The sequence below is a fragment of the Oryza glaberrima genome, chromosome 11 (genome assembly GCF_000147395.1).
Source record: "Oryza glaberrima chromosome 11, OglaRS2, whole genome shotgun sequence".
NCBI lineage: Eukaryota > Viridiplantae > Streptophyta > Magnoliopsida > Poales > Poaceae > Oryza > Oryza glaberrima.
In genome coordinates, this window is record NC_068336.1 from 17,106,718 (window position 1) to 17,130,417 (window position 23,700).

Consider the following 23,700-nt stretch of genomic DNA (forward strand, 5'->3'; position numbering starts at 1 on the left):
AAAGCCTATGGCCTCTTTATTCGGAAACGGAGGTTTTTTTAATGGAAATTAAACTGATTTCTACGAAAATCCTATAAAAATTACATCGTTAAGGAGCCCTAAAAGGGTACATATTTGGTTGTATTTAGACGTATTACTTCATCTTATTTTTCCTATAAAAGTTTTTGCAAACTTTAAAGTGCATTGTTTACATATATGTGGTACTAATAAACTATTAATGCAGTGTGGAAATCCTCTTCTAATATGGTGTTTTTGGAGTCTTTTGTCGATCGATGGATAAAATAACATTTGAGCAAAGAGTAGTATATACTCGTCTCTGCAAGTACGGCATTGACAATGTCGTCCGCCTAGGCTTTGGATTTCCCAAAGGCACAGAGCTGTTGGACCTGTCCCCATAGTTGTGTTCTCTTGGGAAGCATCCTAACATGCTTAATTCTCTTGTGCTTTTGTACTATGTTCCCTTTCCACAACATACCATGGAATATTACATATATACTACTACATTATATATGTACTCTGGATAGTGGAGATTGGAGCACACAGGACAAATTTTTTTTGTATCTGTCTACAAAATAGAGCAACTTTAATTGCAATATAGTTAATGTGAATATGTTTGAAGAGTTCTTTTCATTATATTATTATGGCAGGAGAGAAACAAAATGGGCAAGTCTCTTTCAAGTGGGACCCATGATGAGGGGTCCTCCAATTGCATGGTACAAGATGGATGGAGACACACGTGAGCCAAAACAGTACAGCTTCATATCTTTGCTTTGGAGGGTTTCTTGATTGGCTTATTAGGCTGCCATTAGGTGTGTTTTCTTGTTTGCTCATGAGATGGTAAATTAACTTCTTGCTGACAACTTGTTCAAATTAGTTGTACCGTCCAACAGAGATAACTCCTATTGCTGTTACAAGACGATTGGTTTTTAAAACAACAATTAAAGGCTCCTGTGTACGTTATGATACTATATGGACAGCTACAAGGATATTATAAGTTGATATTTCTAGCTGTGACAGCTATCGCTATTATATTTCTATACAACTAAATTCAAATTATGAAAGCAAGCATTTTTTTTTTTTTACAAACCTGTATAGCCTGTGAACTTGTGAAGGACTGGTGTATACGATTCTTTCTTAAAGAAGGCCATTGTGTCAATACTTGTTAGTTTAAGTTGCTTAAGCATCAGTTACATGTCTACTTTCTCTGGTTCTTTTGAATGCTGATTTGGTGATTGATTTGATCATGAAGTTAGGTTGAACCCCTCAGTGTTCAACTACCACAGTGACACGGACATGATGGAAACAGATTTGAATTATTCTGCTCCTTTCTGCAACCCTGTGAAGCAGCTAAAAACCACATATTTGCCAATCAACACTCAGGGGTTCAACTCACCAATGGAAGAAAACCGTCTTTTAACTGCGAATAATAATGAAATGAAAAACAGTGGCCACCACTGGCAATATTGCATTGCACCTATTAATTGGAAAAATAAAATGTCCACCATTACAGTTTTCCAGTTGAGTATAATACCCAATAAAGGATTTCACATGGTAATTATGCATCAGTACATCAGTTTCACGTCTCTTGATTTTACTATCTTCACTACATTCTGGTTGCACTATTAGCAACAACAGCGATGTATAACAATAACAAGAAGATTCGAAACAAGGCATGCCTTGAAACGACGTCTAGCCTATTTTCTATAGCTTTCCTACATGACAGTTCCAGGTATACATGATACAGCCCACCAAAATTGGAACCACCTTACAAAATTAGCGTCATGGCCATTTCAAAAAGCCTAACCATCCTAACCTATACTAGCTCCTTAGGTAAGTGGTAGTGCAAAACTGCGCTCTCCGAAAGAGCATGACTTGACGAGCCTCATTCGCATTCTACAGTTGCATTGAACTATTGTATGAAGGAAGAACACGGTACCTTTTCACATGATCTTTCCTTGACCTACAGTATGACATGAGGTGTCTCTCATCCACCTCTCCTGTGTTTGATAACCGGACTCCATATTCCAGCAATCTCCTCACATCTCTAGGAATGGGGCTTTGCCATTGGCCGTCCCACCAAGCAGGTGCCAGGAGTGGGGTCAAGGCACATTGGTGCTGTTGATGTTGGCAGCTCAAAGGGCCAGCATATCTGTTCCAGATATGGCCCCAGCCACCCTGTGACGAGAGGCCGTCAACCAGTAGGTTGCTGTGGACACTGCTTAAGAATGTGAAGTTTGTGCCTGAAGACTCACGACCTGATACAAGACAATTGCACAGTTATTTAGAATTCGGTCTTCATACTGAATTGTTCCAAACAAAATAGAACGGGTATGAAAGAAAGGGATATGCACCAAATCTGTTAGCTGCAGCCAATGCTGCAATGAGTTGTGCATAGGTTGTCCCTACACGTCGGTGTGCTCCAGTGACCACTGCATATCTGGCTTGGGAAGCCAGAAAGAAATCAACAAATGCTGCCCACCTTGGAGCTGAACCCCAGTCTCTTGAACGGAAATCCAAAGCCTGCAGAGGAAGGAACTTAATTTGGGCAGGAAATTGCTTCTTACAAGTGTAATAGCAACTTGCAGAGATCTCTATTGAAAAATATTTAAAATAAGATAGGCTGAATTATGTTAACAAAATTGTAGAACCACTCCCTGTTACTGCATCATACCATACTTTCACCTATACCAGTTAACAGGGAAATTTTATGACCAGGATTCTTGAGTGGTACAGGATAATGAAATTTTACCATGAAATTCACATATTAAGATACTTCCATGGTTTATTTGCAAAGCAATGCATAAACAGCGGTTATATGGCCTACTGTACTTTTATTAGTAATCAGTATACTCCCTTTGTTTTTTAATAGATAACGCCCTTGACTTTTTACATCATGTTTGACCATTCGTCCTATTCAAAAAACTCATACAAATTTATTTTGTTGTGACATGTTTCACCATTAAAGAAACTTTAAATATGACTTATATTTTAGCATATTTATACTATTTTTTTAATAATACGAATGGTCAATTGTTATTCCAAAAGTCAATGGTGTCATCCATTAAAAAGGGAGGTAGTACTTCATTATGCCGTTGCCCTATTGTGCATGCTTAGTTGCGAAAATTGAATGGGGAAACATAGATTTTTAATATAAACTAGGAAGAAAACCCACGCAGATGCGTGGGCATCTGATTTATTCTTTTATGAAAATAATGCTTACAGAAGTCATATATGACCATTCATACTCCGTGAAATAGATTGTATATTTTAATATATTTAAATGATAAGGAGGTCTCCTAGATTAAATAAAATCACTTTGCCCCGATTACATATAAATGTTCTTAGGGCCCGTTCTATACTCCAACTGCAAACTTCAACTTTCTCGTTTTTCATTAGCACGCTTCCCAAATTGCGAAACGCTATATTTTTGCAAAAATATTTTATATATAAGTTTAAAGAAAAATCAAAATTTCATGTTTACAATAATTAATATCTAATTATTCACGTGGTAATGAGCTTTCTATACCTAATCACTTCAACTTACTACATATGTACCTATTCATGGATGATACTACATATGTACAAAAAAAATATGCCTAATACATCATTAAAACACTCAAATATCCACTACACGTAAGTGTTTCATGCCTCACCTATTTTCAAATCCATATATAAATATTGTAAAGAAAACACCTGTACAAATCAATGGGACGACATCATTAAAGTTAAACATAGATGCCTCTCTAATGGGTGAAGATGGATGCGATCAAAATAATATTTTTTAAAAAGGTTTTGAGTAGATTTGTGGTATAGTGTAGATACCATTTACCGTGTTAATCATAAATACTCAAATGGTTATGGTATAGATAGAGGATACTCTAATTTGAAAATGAGCGAGGTTATCATTCGATGGTACGAAAAAAAATTATAACTAAAGAGACACACTACCATGATAATTTCTAGGGCACCATATTATTATTTATATTTTGACAAATATCTATAGTTTAACCCTTAGTTTATTTTCAACACCTATTGTTGGTAATCACATGAGACACCTTTACTAATTTGAAAAACATATTTATTTTTTAAACTTATTAACAATAACTAATTTGTGGGAGAATATTTATAGTCACATCGGTGAGGTAAGTGACATACATCCATCAAATATGCCTGAAATGTTGAAATTCCTTAACCATAAGAAAATATAACATGAGTAGTTCATTCGACATGTTACTTGATTGTTCATTTGTTGTCAAAACTATTTGGCAAAGGAAACAAAATATACATATACAATCATAAATCTCATCATGGATTAAGAGGTTATATTATAGCAATATTATTAACTCAAAATATTTTTTATAATTATTTTCACATCTACGTACCATGTATGATACTCACTTCTCAAATACCAAGTAGTTTTGAAATATTCATAAAAAACTTTGAGAATATTAATCTCGAACAAATTAAAATTATAGTAAATTTCACAAAACTATAGGTATTTTGATCATCTGTTTTTTGTGAAATTTAGCCTTAAATCTACATTCTGAAATCATGTCTACTTGAGAAAATATGCAACTAAATTTTGGTGTTTTCATTTTTTTGTTTTACATATGTAGATTTAAATTAGCGTCATATAATTTTGAAGTGATTTTTAAAACCCTAAATAATGATGTGAAACTATTTTAAAAATTATCATGATATTAATTACTATTTGTCAGCCCCAATGCGTCATGATGTATTTAGGATAACAGACTTCGAAAATATTTAACTAAAGGAATACAACGGGGTCACACATTAAATATATAATTTGAAAATATTTTAAAATGTGAACATTTATAGAACGTTGATTTGATATTTGTATCCTAGATCTAGTTCGTGGAATAATATATTTTATTTTTATATGGTATAAATTCTATTTTAGAGATCCTCGATTTTTTCGATGGTTCTACGTACGTATGTTTTTTTCGCTTTATGTTATATATGTAGAAAGTTCTATTTTTGATTTTTTTAATACTACATACATATATTTTTTTTTGGCTTTATCTTTTCTTTTGCATATGGTTTTATTTTTTATCGTAAGAACGTGGGCATGTTTTTGTTCTTGCTGCCGGAATGTATGTAAGGTTTAATGTTTTGTCCCAATCTTACGTACTTATGTTTTTTGTTTTTCCCGACGAACCTATTTTCTCTCGTACATACATATGGAAGGTATTAGTATTACATATATATATATATCTAATCTTGATCTAAGATAATGGGTCCACTTATTTAAATGAAAATCAATGGTACATATAGATATAATCTAATGGTTTAAATAACGGGTCCAATTTAAGTGAAAATTAACAGTGAGACTAAACAGTGTCACATGGCGGTTTGGGATTGTTTGTACAAGCACCATATGACTGTTTAGGAACGTTTATAAGAAGTTTAATAAACTTTTAATATTTAAGTTATAAATTGAAGAGTTTGTTCTAATTAAAGTGCTTATAGGATTAGCTACTCCTTTATTTGTACCGAGTATGATCATCAAACGGATAAATTGTGCATTACATGGTGCGTGCTTTACAAATACTTTCTATATTAAAGTTTTATAAAAACAAATAAATCGTTTTTATTTTTGCAATATTTAATACTCAATTAATCACGTGATAATGATATGTATCATTTCGTGTCCTGATAAGGTCACTTAATTAGTTAGATCAAACAAAGCCTTAGTATTCCTTAAAGAAAACAAAGAGAGTAATTATTAAGTCTATTTAGATGAGTAAGACACAAAGAGCTAAATATGATTTTATGTGATAATTTTTTAATTAAAATATAGCTAATATGTGATGTACTCGTAATATTTTTTAATATAGAAATTCAGATACCTCCTTTTCTTTTATATAGTAGGTTCATATATGTACTTGGAAACATATATCTTCCCAATCGTAAGTACATTATGCTCTTATTCTTTTTTTTGTTAAGCAGTATACGTACGTACACGGTAATTTATTTTCCCGGTAATAGAACGTACATGTTTTTCTCCGGTGAATAGTTGTACATACACGGGAGACTTGTCTTTTTCTTCAGTTCTTTTTATTGTGGCAGATTATCTAAGATAATGGGTCCACAAATTTAAATGAAAATCAACGATACACATAGATCTGATCTAATGGTTTAAATTAATGGGTCCACCAATTTAAGTGAAAATCAATGGTGAGATTAAACAGTGCCACATGGCGGTTTGGGAGTGTTTATAGAAGCGCCACATGGAGGCTCAAGAGCGTTTGTAGGAAGTTTAATGGACTTTTAGTATATAATAGATCTAACACCCGGGAAGATACTTCTCACATTTTCAGTAAACAGCACTGAGAAACTGTGGCAAACATAGTGATGGATCTTTCAAGAGAGTATATTGTACCTTTTCACTTCCAGTTATCTCTAGATCAAAACTCCTGGAGAACTTTTTGTGATCAAAATAAATCACCTGCTTAAAAAGTAGATCATAACCATCAATTCCCCTTCCTTTTAGAAATTCCAAGCTAATTAACTACGAAAACTATCTAATCATAACCCATTACATTTGAATAAAACTATGAAGTCCTTGAGATAACATTCGACAAAGTAACTAACCTCAGCAAACTCACTGATGTCTTGCTTTATATCCTTGGCAAAGCCTGGTGTATCTGAAATTACTGCTACCCGAGGTGTACCCTTCAAATGACAAATCTCTATAGCTTTCTTAATACAATTAACTGCAGCTTTTCTTGCTCGAACTGGCCTAGTCAAAAAATGAGTTATGTTCAGCAGTTCAACCCAGATGACGTGGAAAGGTCGCTAATAAATTTGATCTGCATAATCGTAATCTGTAGGTGGTGGAGGTTCTCATATCGATAAGGTGCAAAAAACGTCAAATCAGACATTACCATTTGCATTAGTTTATTGAAATTTCTGAAACATTTATAATCAATCCTGCTTGTAAACATATAGAAGAGAAATGTTAAAAATTTATTAATTAGACAACAGGAAAGAAACGAAAAAAATAAGAGGTTGACAGGCCAGTTTGCTGAACTATAATGAATCACACTATCTATTAATCATACAAATCTTTACTGATTCAAGTGGGATTTTGACGTTATGATGTAACATATGCTTTCAGCTAACTAGTAATTACTGTATCAAAATGGAATTTAATTGCTTTTACAAACAAATGCAATGTCAAACAGATCCTTATGTTTCAGTTGACAACTGCACCAAGAGTTTCTGTTCACATCTACAGGTGGAAGCAGCATATTTCAAGGCTAACTGATGAACCAGTTATTTTTTGACGTGAAGTTTACAACGTCAAATTTGACAATATCCTATTATGTTTTCAAATAAATGTGGAAATTTACATCTATTTCCTTCCTTTATGCCACAGATAGTGCTTCATACCTGTTTGTCATCATGCGCATGTGCAATACAATATCAAGACTGGAACCCTTTAAAGCCCATTGAACTGCCTTTTCAACTGTCTGTGAAGGAGATATTATAACTTGCATAAGTTCACCAAATGTATTAGGTCTCGCACGTAATGAGCCAGGGGATCCAAAGAGTGACGAAGCAGCTGTTTTCATTCTAGCATGAACATTCTTCAGAAAGAATTGGATCCCAACTGCATCTGTTGTACCATCAAACCTAGCATCATTAACAAGTAAAACTATGTCAGCATGCGTTGGTTTTTACATTTAATTTTGGTAAGGAAATTAACTGTTAAGACAAAGATGTGAAGAAATTCCCAGCTAACATAACCAGAAAACAATTCAAGTGCATGACTTTCTATCCCACAGCTAATTAATAAAAAAGTTCAGGGGTTTTAGGAGGCTGTTTATGTCAGATGTACTAGTAGTAATGGTCAAGCATCATTTATTTCTTCCAATTAGTACTTGGCTGTTATTTCCTTCTCGAAACATGGATGGTTTGGAACATCAATCGTTACATTTGGTTTTAATATGGATCCTCAATCTTTCTATATTTATACAGCTCACTTGTTTTCTTATATCAAAAAGAATTGCAAAGATGACTTGTAGATGGCAATATTTTAACAGGAGATTGCAGACAGATAAGTACATCATGTTTTTATACAGTCCTTTTATTTTTATTTCAAGATAGTAAGTTTGCTCATAGCATGGTTACGCTCCAGTATCTGACTTTTTATGTAGAAAGTGGAAAAAGAAATTAAAACATAATATGGGGTAGCACAGTAGCAGTAGGCCAGTAAGAACCCACAGCGTGCATGCATAGTGCTTCCAAAGTATCTGTTTACAAAACATTTGCAAAAGGTCATGCTTGCACGTGTGAGTTACTGCATACTGAATATGAGCTATAGTTATTTAAAACTAGAACAGTATTTGTATACAAAACAGTATTACATTGTTGCCAAAAAAATGGAAACCACTAACTTTGGTAACTCCATATGTCTATAAGGCCTGCAAATGATGTGTCTAATGAAAAGAAACAAGATTCATCCGAAGTATCTAGTGCGCTGTGGTGTCCATATACAAAAGGTGAGAATAATCAACTTCAATAACTTGGTTGGAAATGAACATCTGGGTATTTAATATATGCAGAGTTCAGACTTCAGATATTCTACAGAATATCATTTTCTTCATTTTGTTCTTACAAATGAATCTTGATGTGGATAAAAACAAACATAAATGCATGCAATGTGCCAGACATAGAATGCAATCTCAGTCAAGGGCATATAAGCACATGGTGAAATAATACAAAAAGTGAAATAGTATCTACATTAATATGGGGGATAATCAAGACCTTTAAGTCTAGCTAAATATATTACTTATCATGATTTGCACAAAAAAAATTGACAGGGCATGTCATTTAGTCATATCTGAAAGGGACAAATGCAGACACATCATGAACATATCAATGTTATGTCAAGAAAACTAACTGTTGAAAATGTGACTTTACTAGATTGTAACTCTTAGACTATAGTACTAACCAGATGATTGGATCTTTCCAGCTATTCCAGTCACTGCAAAGTACATTAGTCTCTGTTGGGTGTTCAAAATTGTCGACTCTCATACTCAGATCTCTACCATATGTTCTAGCACAGCGATTTTTCCTCCATAAATGCTTTACTTCTCCAATAGTGAATGAATGATTGGTGTAAGAAATGTACTCTCCAAAAGGATATAACCCCCTGTTGGATAAACCGATAAAGGAACAAACAAAAGGTAAGATGGTAGTGAATATCAATCATCAATACTCTAAATTTCTAATTGTTGCCATAACAATATTTTACAGATTCAAGATGGATTGATATTGTGCCTACTTTATCACATGTATAGATGGAGTGACCAACTAGAAAATTAAATTTGATATGTATTACAGTAATATCTCATATATAATCATCACAGGAAAGTCAAAATATAGGTCCAACGTATTCAAACCCGATAGATAAGGAAGATAAATAATTGAGAGTAAATGCACATGCCTGGTTTGCCCGATGATGAGAGACCGGTTTAACATAACACTCAATGCTGCTGCTGTTAATATCTTGTACATTTCATTACCAAACCCAGCTTCAGAGGCTTTCCCCAACACAAACCCTTGTTTGCAGAACTCATATGCAGGAAGCTCTCTAACTCTTGAAGCCCCTGATGACAAATTGATACAAGTAAATATTGGGTGTCCTCAAAATCGACCTAGGAACTCAAAATTGGCTAGCCGAAGACTCTAGACAAGATCACAGTTCCAAGTCTTGTTGTTTATGATGGTAGCAGAGAAATTACAACAGGGAACAACAGAGATCATTTAGAAACAGCCATGGTCAAAAGGTGAAAAATAGCTACGCATTCAAAGCGGAGACCGCATAGTAGACGTGTGTGTCAGTATCGATTCGCCTATCACGACAATCTCCCAGTGAGTTGGCAAGTAAACCTTGTGCAGTGCTGCGGTTCTTGCTTGCCTTCTTGGTGCTATTTCTGCAGTAGCTTAACCGCAATGTTTCGAATTGAGCAGTGATGAAACCAAAAGTTCTTAGCTCTTCTTCTACCCAACAAGTTGGACACGGCAATCCACATCAAAATAACAACCATTGATGATTCATGGAACTACACACTACGAGGCCACGCAAACATTTCATCATCACCAAAGAGGAAGAAGAGATCATCGGCCACCCACTGAGTCCATGACAGGTGGGCCCGGGCCCACATGTCAGGGACACAAACAGGAGCGGCAGAAGGATCAAAGGGGATCGAATCTCCTCTTCGAGGCGCACGGATCACAGCGAGGAGCACACGCACCGTGGAGGAGGAAGTGGCGGCGGATGAGCTCGCGGACGCGGAGGCTGGCCGCCTCGGGGGAGCCCCGCCCCGCGGCCTCCTCCCCCATCCTCTCCACCGTCGCGCACGCGGCCCCGGTGGTGGAGGCGCCCCCTCCAGCCTCCACCGCCGCCGCCGCCGCCTCCCCGTCATCCGAGTCCCGCGCCTCGGAGAGCTCGCCCCGGAATGGGGAGGCTCGGGCGGTCGAAGACGAGGGGAGCTCAGGGCCGTGGAGGTGGAGGACGACGAGGAGGAGTAGCGAGGCGGCGCAGACGGCGGCCACGAGGAGGCCTCGCCGGAGGAGCGGCCGGAGCGAGCGGCCCCGCCGCCATCGCGGCATCGAGGGTGGTGACGCGAGGAATGTCTGCGACTGCCACTGTGTCGACTGTCGAGCTTTGCCGTTGCCGGTGAGGGGAGAGGGGAGGGGTGGAAATGACATGTTTACCCCCGCTCCCTCCGTTCGACTGAATTTCAAATGATTTTTTGGGATTTCAAACGAGTTCCTAACTTTCTTGTTTTTTTAGCGCACTTTTTAAACGGTTAAAATGGTATCTTTGTTGTAAAAAGGTTCTATGTAGAAGTTGTTAGAAAAAATCAAATGAATACATTTTTCAAGTTTATTGTGTTGACTTTGTCCGGTCGTGCTGACATGTCGCTTACGTGACAATTTTATAATAAAAAAAATAAATGTTAGTGGAGCCCAAATATCCGAGGATAATTCTATCAACCAGCACCCCCCCCCCCTCCTCTTCTCGAGCTCCTCCTCACTATGTCGGCCCCAAAGCGGTAACCTCCTTAATGTCTACGGTAGCACGCCCTCGCCGAGGTCAAGGGACTACATCACCACTCCTGGCTACCTCAACAGCGAACGCGGGATGCAAGGAGTCGACGGCGTCATCCCCGAAGTGAAGTGCTGACGCGACACGCGAGATGAGGCATGCGTGGAGGATACGGAGGGCGGGGTGTAGGAAGAGATGGAGAGCGTGCCGTTGGTGGCCTAGGAGGAAGCATCTAGCGTCGAGAGGCGCAAGGCGGATCTGGCGAGCTTGCTGGCAGCTGTTTCGCAAGAGAACAAAGCAATCTACCCTGTGCATTTCCTACTCTCCTTCATGCATGCCGGATCTAGAGGTCAAGAAGGGGTGCTCAAGGGTAGTGGTGAATGAGGATTTGGGGACAAGACTCAGTGTTGGAGGTGGAAAACATGGTGGATGGCAGAGAGGGTGGGTGCCGGCAAGGAAATCACCGGAGGACTCTCTCCAACCTTCTTCTTATTCCTCCCAATCTCTCCACCCTCCCTCTGCATGACCAAATCTGCCACTAGTGGACCTCATTGCTCCAACAATTAGTTGCAGTGGAAACAAGCAGCATAACCATGGTTGGAAGAGCTCTGGTCGGCATTCGATGGGTGGGGGCGACTGCGGGGCAAGGGACAACAGCAACATCCTCATCCCGCACTCCTCCACGGCGCCACTCCCGCCGGCCGTGGCGAGGAGACCAAGTGGTGGTTTGGGTTGTGGCAGCCGAGAGGGGAATCCTAGCTCGATCCCCCCATAGGGATTCGCCTCTCAGCTCACCAAGACACGCAACATTTCTGGCTCCGCCGTGTTAGCATTTGATAATGGTGGTGGCGGAGGCTCCCCACCTCACCGCCACCAGCCGACGATGAGGTGAGTTTCTACACCCCAACGAACTCAATCCTCCGGTCCCGATGCCGCTAGGACGAGCTCGGTGATGATGCCTCGCTCTAGGTGTGAGCATCGGTGAGAGTTGTCGGTGTCGGGTATCACCCACTGGCCTACAAGGAGGGAAGAAGATAGAGAAGAACGAGAGAGAAGAAATGGCTCTCACAGACATGTGGGTCCTACTATTATTTTTAACTTTTCATCCCAGGTTGCCGCTTACACATGGATCCCACTAATTCATTTTTATTTGTCTTCTATTGCCCCGTAAGCGCTACATTGGACGAATGAATACCAAGTCAAACTAGACAAGTTGGTACCACGTTAGCTAAAACCACTCACAATATCATTGGGGAACGTAATTTACACTGGTTTTAGAAGTTATGATGACGTACACCTGGTTTTAAGATTGAGGGATGCGTTTAAAACTCGCCATATACTTGGGGGACTCAATATGAGCTTATTCCTTCCATAAATTTCTCCATTGGGTAATCTTTCCAATTGAATAAAGAACAGAGCCTACCTCACCAACTTAACTGGGCTGAAAACCCCAAGCAAATGACCTTTTACCCGTACAGCCCATCTAAGATGCATGTTCCTTCTTGACGTCCATTATCTTACACAGCACACTCATAAGGAATAAGTTCATTTTAGGTCCCTCAATTTGTCATGAGTCTTAAATTTATCCCTGAACTGCAATACCAGATATGACACGTCCCTAAACTTCCAAAACTAGTGCAAGTAAGATCCCAAGACGGTTTAGACGGTGATTTTGACTGTGGCACCTACGTGGTGTTGACTTGGCACTTAAAGTTAGAAAAAAATGTGGTGAGGGGTAGTTGGATGGGCGCTTTTACCTACCTCGAGGAGCTCGGCTCCGGCGTCGACGTCACGCTGCTCTGCCAGCCGCCACTTGCTAGCTTCACCGCCGGAGACATAGGTTCTTGGCGAGCGAGAAGCTCCGAATGAGCACCTTCCACTGCTTCTCCATCTCCTGGCCGGTTCAGCTTCGGCGAGCGCGCGCACTGCGACATGGCGGCGCGCGCGGTGGCCAGCTTCTCCTGGTACGTGACGCCGACGGTGCGGACGAACTCCTGCCCACTGCATCGGCATGACGCCGCAGGCTGGCGCGACATTGAGGACTACGGCCGATGTCGCTCTTGGGCCGCTCGACCACCGGCGGTGGTGGGCGCGGAGGGAGACGGGTGCCCCGGCGGCGGGAATCGCATGGGGAGCGGAACGCCATTGGCACCAACCGGCCGTTCCACCAGCCGCCGCCTGCCCCTGGTGGCTGGTGGTGGTAGATGTTCACCGTTAGCTGGTTATTCTCGCCATCTTCCCCTCTTCAACTCTTCCGATCTCTCATAATCCAAAGGTTCAAGGTTACCAGAAACCTAGCAAATCCCCTTAAGTATGTTGGGAGCGTATCCTATGTACACAGGCCCTCGCGTGTACACACCATGTACACCAACTAAAAATTATCACAAAAAATTCTAGGAAAATTCATACATGTACTTTCAATAGTATTATATCTACGTGCAAAGTCGCATCTTCAAATTCATTCTACATAGAGAATAACAAAAAAGATAAAATTCTGACAAAATTGCAACCTTAAAACTGTCAGATTTTTTGTTTTTTTTGTTACGGCTAAAATATAATGAATTTGACGTTAAGATTTTAACCCTAGGTGTAACACAATTGAAAGTATGTGTATGATTTTTTCTAGATTTTTTGGTGACATTTTTTAGTTGGTGTGCACGTGTGTACACGTGAGGGCATGTGTGCATAGGATATGTTGCCAAGTATGTTATAGAAGAAGAACGTAGCATGTCTGTGTATTGTTTTGTTGGTAGTCATCTGCTCGCTTCATCCAAAAAGGTTAAATATATTACTTTTGTCATCAAAGACAAAGGAGAAATTAATTCATCTTGCACGTAATAACGATTATTAAGAGTATATGCATGCACGTAATGACGTAAATAATACTCCCTCCGTTTTACAATGTAAGTCATTCTAACATTTCCCACATTCATATTGATGTTAATAAATTTAGACATATATATCTATTTAGATTCATTAACATCAATATGAATGTGAGAAATGCTAAAATGACTTACATTGTGAAACGGAGGAAGTAACTATTAAGATGGCTCCGTCGGCAAAATGCTGAAACACTTGTGATCGAGCTTCCTTCCCAAGATCCTAAGAAGCCCTTACTGATAACAAATGATCAGAAGGAAAAGTGAAGCTAACAGAACATTATTACAATGCTTGTGCTTTAGCACACTTAAGCTATCACATATTCAAAGTTGCTCCCTGCTGAGATGGAATGTGCTGAATAATAAAGTCCACATGATAGCTTTCGAACTGGAAATTTTATCGATACATCAAATAAGTTTGTACGCAAATTCAAGTACCCTACCCATAATGAAACCTGAAACCACAATATCTGAACATGAAATGTAACAACCTGAAAATTCGACCAATAAAATCAAAACCTTAAAAAAATTATGGGCCTTCAAAAACTTTTTAAATAAATTGCATCATGCCGATTTTATCCGCCTATTTCATTGGATTTTGATTGCGGAGTTCATAGATCGCGAATAAAGAATAATTAATTAGGAATAAACCCTAAATAAAATTGGAAAAATAAATAATTAAAATATAATTTAAAATAATGATTAGGTGAGGATAGAAATAAATAAAATATTATTGCGACCATATTTGTATCAATTAAATTTAAGTGCGATGGAATAAGAATTAACTCTAATTAAATCCAAATAAATTATATAAAATAAAATATGGGTAATGTTAATCTAGGGTGAATCTTTTGGTTAGAACAACACAAATATTGAGTAAGCTTGATTTGTGCAAAAATTAGAATTTATAGGGCAAGATTTAAATAGAAAATAGACTAAATTAGGGTTAATAAGGATCTAGCACTATTCATTGCCTACAAGGTGCTTGATGTGGTCCTAGCCTAGCCGGCCCTGAGCCCCGCGCCGCCGACGCCGTCGCCGCGCGCTGTCGCCATCGCCACCTGTCGCCGCGCGCCGTCCCATCGCCGCCTGCCGCCGCTCGCCGTCGCCATCGCCGCTGCCGCGCCGCGCGCCGTCCCGTCGTGCCGTCGCGTCGCCGTTCCGTCGCCTCGCGCCGCGCGCTCGCCGCCGCGCCCGTCGCCTGTCGCCGTCGCACCGAGCCTCGTGCCAAGCCGCACCGAGCCCCGCGCCGCGCCGCCCGCCCGTCGCGTTGTTGCTCCGAGCCCCGCGCCGCCACGTCGCCGCGCGTCACCGTCGCCTGCGCCTTGCCACGCGTCCGCTCGTCGCCGTCGCGCTCGTGCCGCCCGTCCCATCGCTCCGAGCCCCGTGCCGCCGCGCGCGTCGCGTCGCCGCTACCGCCTGCCACGCCGCGCGCCGCTCGCCCGTCGCCGTCGCCGCCTCGAGCCCCACGCGCGGCGCCGTCGCGTCGCCATTAGGGCCAGCCACCCCTCCCCGCGCCCTATAAATTTCCCCCGGCCACCCCCTTTCCACCCCACAGCATCCCCACCCCATTCCCCTCTTCCTCTCCTCTTTCCTCTTCACCGTGCCGCCGCCTTCTTGCCGCCGCCCTCGGTGCCGCCGCGCCGCGCCGCGCCGAGCGTCGCCTCGCCTTGCGCCGCCGTCGTCGGTAAGCCGCCACCCCTCCCCTCGTCCCGTCGACGTCGCCGCCCCGGGTAGGCAGTGAGCCGAGAGAGAGAGAGGGAGCAGAAGAAGCCGGGAAGGAGAGAGGAAAAAGAAAAGAAAAAAAAGAAAGAAAGAAGGGGGAGAAAGAGAGAAAAAAAGAGAGAAAAAGAAAAGGAAAAATAAATAGAAAATTAGAGAGAGATTGAGGAGGTTTAGAAAATTTAAAATAATTAGAATTTAATTATAGATTAATTATAGTCGTAGAATTGCAACATTTAATATAATTATAGATTATTTTTGGTAATCTCTATAAGTAATCAATTCGCGGTAGGAATTTAGATTTATTTAAGAGCTAAATAATTATGTTGAATTCTTAGGAATGTACTTCTAAATCACAAAATGACTTAGGTTGAATAACCTTAAAATTTGGAATAAAGTGGTTTCGCAAACTTTGTAGTCGATATAGAAAGATCGATTTGTGTCGACTTTTATTTGAGTTTATTTGGATTTTATTTGAATTCTAATTGAATTCAAATCATTTCTTCGCACGTAATGTTAGAGCCCGAGGGAGTTGCGGATCCGAGCGAGGATCAAGACCCGCAGGACTTCGAGCAAGGCAAATTATTACTATTCTTTGAACATGTTGATCCCAATTGCGAAATTGTTTTGTTTACAAATAAAATTGCATGCAATGATGAACATCCTACTTGTGATCATGCCATGCCTTGATTATTGTTTACCCTTAAATCTTCGTAACCATGTTTACGTATGAGTCTCTAGTCAATTATGACAATTGCTTAGAAATGCTATTCTAGAATCATGCATACTCATATTTATCAAATGCTATATGCTTGGGCAATTACCTTTGGGAAGGTAATTGAGATGCGGCATGTGGAGACATGAGCGCCACATTGCCATGATATTGATGACATGATTTGTGAAAGGAGAAATAAACTAAACAACTATTTTCGATTGGGGCGGACGGAGGATTTGGGTGGTATCTGGAGAAGGCTAGTACCGTCCCCGGTCAATTAAGGACCGAGCCATGAAGTTAAGCATGAAACGACCCCCGTACAACCGCACTTCTCGTATGGGTATAGATCTAGCGGATTAGATAGCCGAGCAGAGGCAGTATCCCTGCATAGATGGTTCACCCCTGAGTGAGGCAGGTGCGCTACAGTGGGACAGCCGTTGTGGTAGGGCCGAGAGGCATGCCCTACATTGGTGTCGCCATTGGTAGGACTGCCATGAGTGTGTGTGAGAGAGAACTTAACTTGAACCATAATTTAATATGTGTGTGAGACTTCTCTTTCTCGGGAGCGCCAGAACTCCTCTCACTACTAGAAACATGGATGCCTAGAGTGCATGAGGATTTAAGTTCATGGAGCAGGTACTGCCAATGCAAGGTTATCGAAAAGCTTTGCCGTGATGCATCTCATGTGTTGGGACGAGGCTCATGTGTTGGACAGTCGCAGAGTGCCGGTAAAGTGTACATCCACTGCAGTGTGAGTAAACCAAATCTATTCGAATAGCCGTGCTCGCGGTTATTAAGCACCGGGACGTGTATTACACTTGGCTAGACTCTAAATTCTTAACTTGTGTGGGATGAGATATTGCATGATGATTTTTATGCTGTTGGAGCCACTTCCTGAGAGGCGGGAAGGTGGACGTCCTCAGAAAACCATGACGACTCAATGGCGGGAAGCTATCCTTGGGATCACAATGGATGGTGGACAGAACCGTCGTTGTTTAAATGTAAACACTGGTACTAAAATTTGATTAGTCAATGCTAGGTCTTAGGCTTGTGAAAAGAATTACAAAACTGGCTTTGTGCAAAGAACCATAGCCATCTTTTGAATACCCCTATCATGTGCATTGTTGCTGTGATGGCTTGCTGAGTACGGTTGGTACTCACCCTTGCAATATATAAACTTAATCAGAGGCCGGAGATGAAGCTTCGGAGGATCCCTACGCGTACTACCAGGAGGGTGATGAAGACGATGGCGCTCAGTAGGTCTTAGTTACGGTCGTTGCCTGTGGCAATGGCGTGCCGCTGCCTTAACTCCGCTGCCTTATCTACTTCTGTTTTTGGAATATATTTCGGACCACTCGGTCCTATGATCTAAGACTATGCCTGCGGGCTTATGATGTAATAATTTGCACTAGACTCTCGTGTATGTGCACTTGGTATTTCAGCTATGAATTCGTGTGTTCCAGACTACTTGATCTAGGGAAACTGTTTACACGATTGATTCCTATTATAAAAACGGGGGTCAGCTTGAGCTTCTACCGGTATAACTGGAATTAAAAGAAGCTGGCATCTAACTGCCTGTACTAGTATATGTAGCTGAAAAGTGTACATAATGACACATTTAACGTACTGAATTGAAAGACCCTAGACATAGCTATCATTGTACATTAGAAAACAAATACTCCCTTCTTCCCTAAATATTTGATACCGTTGACTTTTTTAAACATGTTTAACTGTTCGTCTTATTCAAAAATTTTTGTGAAATGTGTAAAACTATATGTATACATAAAAGTATATTTAATAATAAATCAAATGATAGGAAAAGAATTAATAATTACTTAAATTTTTTAAATAAGATGAACGGTCAAACATTTTTAAAAAAGTCAACAGCGTCAAACATTTTGGGATAGAGAGAGTACTACATCTAATCCTATATATCTATAAAGTTCATCCCACTAAGTGTAGTTAATGCTAATTCTCTCTTCTCTCATGAAGCCACATCACCTCAATTGTTTTTAGCCTTAGGATGGTTCATCAAGGGTGTAAATTGCATCTCTTCCTCCCAGAAGGCACACCATACCACACAAATCATTTATAACTTTAGCCAGAATTGATGAAGATACAAAAATATATAAACACATGAAAAAATAGTTTAATAGGTAAGAAATTTTTTTTTAGAACTCATATCTACTACACAATTCTCCCGTTTAGCAACGCACGGGGTACCCATCTAGATTCAAAACAGACCTCCCCACAGAAAGAAAATCAATGCAGGCATATCAGAAGTTAAATTATGTAATCTCTTCCAAAATACCGAAGCAGAATGTTTGAACCATAAAATTCTTGCGCTTTCACAAAAACAAACACAGATCATGCAATTATTGTGCTTTTACAGAAGCTAGCAGTCTGGCTCAAACATATCATTGAAAGAAAGAAAAAAAATGCATATTTCAAGTGTACGTTTGCTATGTAGAGTACTATGCAGCATGCTTTAGTTTATGCACAACAAAGTATGCACATTCAGGAAAACTCAACAGCTGTTACAGTAACTGACTAGCCATATGCAGAGCTCATTCTGACAACAAACAACAGTCAAGCTATTAATGACTTACTACATGCAAATTGTAGTACATTGATCAAAATAAGGTATTTTGATCGGATGCCCAAACCCAAGTATTTTGGGACGGACTAAGTAGCACATAACAATATAACAATAGGCACACACTGGTCATAATCCAAAACACATAGTAACATGATAATCCATAAGCAAACAGCCACTGGTAATGTTGCACCCACAAATAGATATTGTAGTTCACAAATCCCATAGATAAGATAACACAAATTCCATAGATAACACAAAGATAGATAGGTTCAAACACTAGGTGCACATAATTATCTCTTAGACTTTAACGAACAAGAAGTTTGAATGAGAACTTAATTAACTTAATTAGGGAAGATCATCTGGCGCTGATCATCCATCTCGACGTAGCCACGCAGCTCCAGCTGCTCCCTGACGTACCGCTGCATCTCCCTCCTCCTGGCGTAGATGAGGTTCGTGCACGCGGCGACGCCGAGGCGAGCGGCGCGCAGCATCTGCTTCCGGGGCTCCGGCATGGACAGGCCGTCGATCCTCTCCATGTTGGCGGGCTGCACGTCGCCGTCGGGGATCTCCCACGACAGGACGGCGTCGATCTGCTCCTGCGGCATCATGTACGTCGTCGCCGTCAGCATCGTCGTCATCACCGTCGTTTCCCCTGCAGCGGCTTCCGAATCCGCCTCTTCGGAGGATGTCTCGGCGGCGAGCTCTGCTGCAGGCCTCTTCTTCTTCTTCCTTTCCTCCACCGCCGAAGCCGCCGCGGCCTCCTCCTTCTTCCGGTGGTCGGTCCCGGAGCCCGACATCTTTGCTCTCCCTCACCCTTCTCGCCGGCGGCGGATCAGCGGAAGGGGAAGCGGCGCCGGCGGAGGATGTAGGGTTTTGGTACGGCGTGCCTGGATCGATCTGGACTCGGGATGATCCTCTCGATCGCTCTCAGGTTCGGAGTTGGCGTATCTAGTTGTGTTGCTTAAACGTTGAAGTTCAAAGCCGTGGTCAACAACATTTTCTTTTTTTTTTAATTTAAACTGCAGAGATATATCCGAATTTTGGAACAGATACGTCCAATTTTCTTTTTGCCTTTTTAGGCCATATCCGAATTTCCTTTTTTTAAGTTTATATACCTAAAATTTATGCGCCTAGAGTTTATACACACAAAGTTCTATTCCTAAAGTCTATAAACCTAAAACTTGTCTATCGAAAGTTTATATACCCAAAATTTATACATCGAATTTTGTATGCCTGATTCAATTTTGAATTTTGGATTCGGATTCAAACGTTATATTCATAATGTTTTTTTGCGAGGATACTCATAATGTTGATATATTAAAATATTCTACACATATCTATCTCTACTATTATAAAAATTAAAGATGTTTTCATCGATACTTTGGTACCACTACTACACATGAGATTTTTCTGGACGCTGGCCCCGGTAGCTAGCTTCCAGGCAGGCCGTAAGTGGCTCCGCCTGGAACAAGTCATATTGTGTAAAATTTTAAGTTTGTTCGCTTTTGAAAATACATAAGGAGTTGTATAAGAAATCCTTTTTAAAAACTTGCATGCTAACTTGGGACGAGAGTCATACTTCTAATTACTTTTTAATTATTGTCATGTCATAAGAAAGCAACATGTAGGAAAGCAACATAGTATTTTAAACTAAATTTTCAAAACCAAACCAGGGCTGCGCCCCTATGCGACGGGAGGAAAGCGCTTGGAGTGTCGTGCGCAAGCGAGATCGAGAGGAACATCGGCTACCACCAAAAAAATAATTAGTCATAAATATAAGCACACGTGCCAAGTCTAGGACCTGAACCATGATGGGTTGGTTCACCATGAGAAATAATAAATTAATATTCCATATCAATAATCACGGAAAATAAAATAAACTCTACAGTATAAATACTGTATAGAAGTTTCTTTTTCTTTTGAATTTCATAATACTATAGAAGTTTCTTTTTCTTTTGAATTTCATAATACTACTGTTTAGGAAGCAAATAAGATTCTGCTCCCTCTATTTCATATTATAAGTCACTTTGATATTTTTCTTACATATTTTTCTTAGTCAAACTTGTTTGAGTTTCATCAAGTTTATAGAAAAATATAATAACATTTTTAACATAAAATAAACATACTATCAAAGTATATTAAATGTTACATTTTGAGAACGACGAAGCATTCCTTCTTGCCTGAAAATTAGCAGAAGGACCTTGGCAACTTAAAAAATAGTATGAATCGTACATGATTGCCAATAGAATAAAAGGGTTTACATTGATAATAGTTGACGTACCGGTGGAGGTTTTTGTAAGCGGGCCATGCTACTACATACGAGTATTTATTTCATGGTTATGCATGCCTTTACTGTCCCGACAAGCTCAACGCAGATTTGATTGACATTCGGTGTCTATGAGTGCACGAATAATTCATTTTGCTACGTCAGAATATCTACACATTCTACTAACTAATTTCATCATATATTTTTTGCATGATGAATTACGTAATAGAAAAGGCGACATACGAGCCTATTCAGATTCGTAATAATAAGATGTTTTACATTTTGTACTAGATTTACATCCTATGCTAGGTTTGTTTTTATCAGGGTTATAGATATCACATACCTAATAGTAATCTACTAAACTCCACAGGGTCCACCACATACCATGTCTTGTACGGAAACAAACCTCGTATATAGAAGGAGTTCTGAATAAGGAAGGACAAATAGAGTTCTATATGAAAACGACAAGTACTACTCGGATTGTATCCATATTGGTCTCCCTAGTCTTACTGGAACAAGGCGCATCTATGGGTATAAATACAAACCCCCTAGGAGGAGAGGGGACAGGCCACAAAGCCACAAACCAACACACGCCGTCAGATCTCGACATAAGAGATTAGCCTAGCCATACCCCATCCGGTATTTATGGAGGCCGGTAAGAGGGATCAGCGCCATCTCTGATCTCGATGAGTTCATACTCGAGGAGGAAGACTACCCTTTCGTCGACTACGAGTTGGTTATCTAGCCGCGAAGTCGACGACAGTTAGATAGGTTATCCCAGATATTGTATTTGTGTGATCCAGATGAATAAAGAGCAAGACCGGCTTCGGCCAACAGGATGTAGGGCTATTATCTGTCAGATAAGGGGCCTGAACCTGTATAAAAATCTCTGTCTCCATCTCTTTTACCTTAATCTCACATATACCCTGGTACCAACGATCCACATACCATACAAATACCCTAGTCGTGATCCCAAACGTCGACAGTTTTTTTAGACGGAGAGAGTAGCTACCGGTAATTCTTCCCCATCTTCAGTACGCATTAAATCATTCTTATTTTTACGTGTTTTTTTTTTTAAAATTTACATTTTGTTAAAAACAGAGAACGTGATCGGTTAAATATAGGAATGAATTTTTGCCAGCTACCTAAACCCTTGTCGAATAAGGAGACTGTCCACATTCGTAGTTATAACATGTGTCACATTTTGTATTAGATTTAAATTCCATACTGGTTTGTTTTTTGAAGGACGGATGGAGTAGCTACTAGTAATTCTTCCCCATCTTATATTTACGTAGTTTTCTTAATTTACGCTTTTTTAAAAAAGAGAACATGATCGGTTAAATATATGAATGAATTTTTTGCATGGTAATTTTAAAATTTACATCGCTTACAATAAGACCGAATCCTGCTTGGCTGGGCCTTACCCTTGCTGCGGCCTGTTGCCTGCAAGATGCCGCCGCCCAGGCCCAGCCCAGCTGCTTCTGCTGTCACCATGGGAATAAGTTCACTTTGGGTCCCTCTATTTGTCGTCCAGTCCGATTTTCGTCCCGTGACCACAAAACCGGATACGACCCGTCCCCCAACTTACAAAAACAACGAGGTCCCTCAGCGGTTTTGATAGTGGTTTTGGCTGATGTGGCGCCTACGTGGCTAATTTGACTCGATATTCATCTGATGTGGCACTGACGTGGCGCTTAGGTGGCAATTCGACCAGGAAAAATAATAAAGCCCGTGGGACCCACATGTCATTTTCACACATAAAATAATAAAAAATAGTGGGACCCGCGTGGGCCCCACATGTCATACTCACCCCTCATCTTCTTCCTCCTCCCTTTCCATTTCTCTCCCCTCCTCTCTCTAGCCTCCAGGTGCCACGGCTCACTGGGTAACGGGGAGGTCCGGCGGTGGCGGCCGGCGACGCAACAGCCGTCGCCGCCGATGAGCTCCACCTCTCGACGCAGCCGTGCAGCCGCGCGCGTTTCTGACCCCGCGCCCGCGTGGCTGTCTGACGGCGTGGGCGGCATGGATGGATTCATGGATCTAATCCCGCGCCAGCACGTAACGCCCCCGCGACGGCCGGCGACGTCGCTCTCACGCCGGCGAGAGAGAGTACATCTTCAACTGCCAGCACTAATTTGCATTGAGAGAGAAGATTAGCAGCAGCATCAAATAATATCGTTTCAGTTTCGTCACAATTAAGCTAGCTAGCCATGTGAGGAGTCAGTTCGATGCCTCGATTGATCGTCTGCGTCAAAGAGGGGTCAAGAACTCAAGATTAGGCGATCGATTCCATCTGACTCATCGGCTGAATCATACGAGCTACCGTCAATTGAGTACTCATACTAAAGTACGCGTGTAAATGCTATTGACTGCATGAGAGAAGCTGTACAAGTCCTGTGCTTACACAATGTACTACGGCCTAGCCATGATCTAGAT

At 40.7% G+C, this 23,700-nt stretch overlaps 1 protein-coding gene across 2 annotated transcripts; it reads right to left on the bottom strand.

The window, feature by feature from the left end:
* Positions 1-1,045: 1,045 nt before the first annotated feature.
* On the bottom strand, positions 1,046-10,743 carry LOC127755206 (uncharacterized). 2 transcript variants are annotated; one of them, XM_052280865.1, is made up of 8 exons: positions 10,287-10,716; positions 9,476-9,638; positions 8,981-9,181; positions 7,417-7,659; positions 6,616-6,763; positions 6,404-6,472; positions 2,352-2,520; positions 1,046-2,255 (listed from the first exon to the last, which is right to left on the bottom strand). In XM_052280865.1, the coding sequence occupies exons 1-8, from the start codon at positions 10,642-10,644 to the stop codon at positions 1,894-1,896; spliced, it is 1,713 nt and encodes a 570-aa protein (XP_052136825.1). In that variant the 5' UTR covers positions 10,645-10,716; the 3' UTR covers positions 1,046-1,893. The 2 variants fall into 2 exon arrangements, with proteins under 2 accessions (XP_052136825.1, XP_052136824.1); XM_052280864.1 differs by having other exon boundaries at positions 1,048-2,255; positions 6,404-6,469; positions 10,287-10,743.
* Positions 10,744-23,700: the final 12,957 nt, after the last annotated feature.

What these genes read in the sequence shown, in the direction of transcription:
- LOC127755206 (XM_052280864.1), bottom strand. Translation starts at nt 10,743, where the DNA reads ATGTCATTTCCACCCCTCCCCTCTCCCCTCACCGGCAACGGCAAAGCT. An exon ending in TGGAAAGATCCAATCATCTG is followed by an intron (nt 7,660 to 8,980) that starts GTTAGTACTATA and finishes TAATGATGCTAG; the next exon opens with GTTTGATGGTACAACAGATG. An exon ending in GGCTGCAGCTAACAGATTTG is followed by an intron (nt 2,256 to 2,351) that starts GTGCATATCCCT and finishes GTCTTGTATCAG; the next exon opens with GTCGTGAGTCTTCAGGCACA.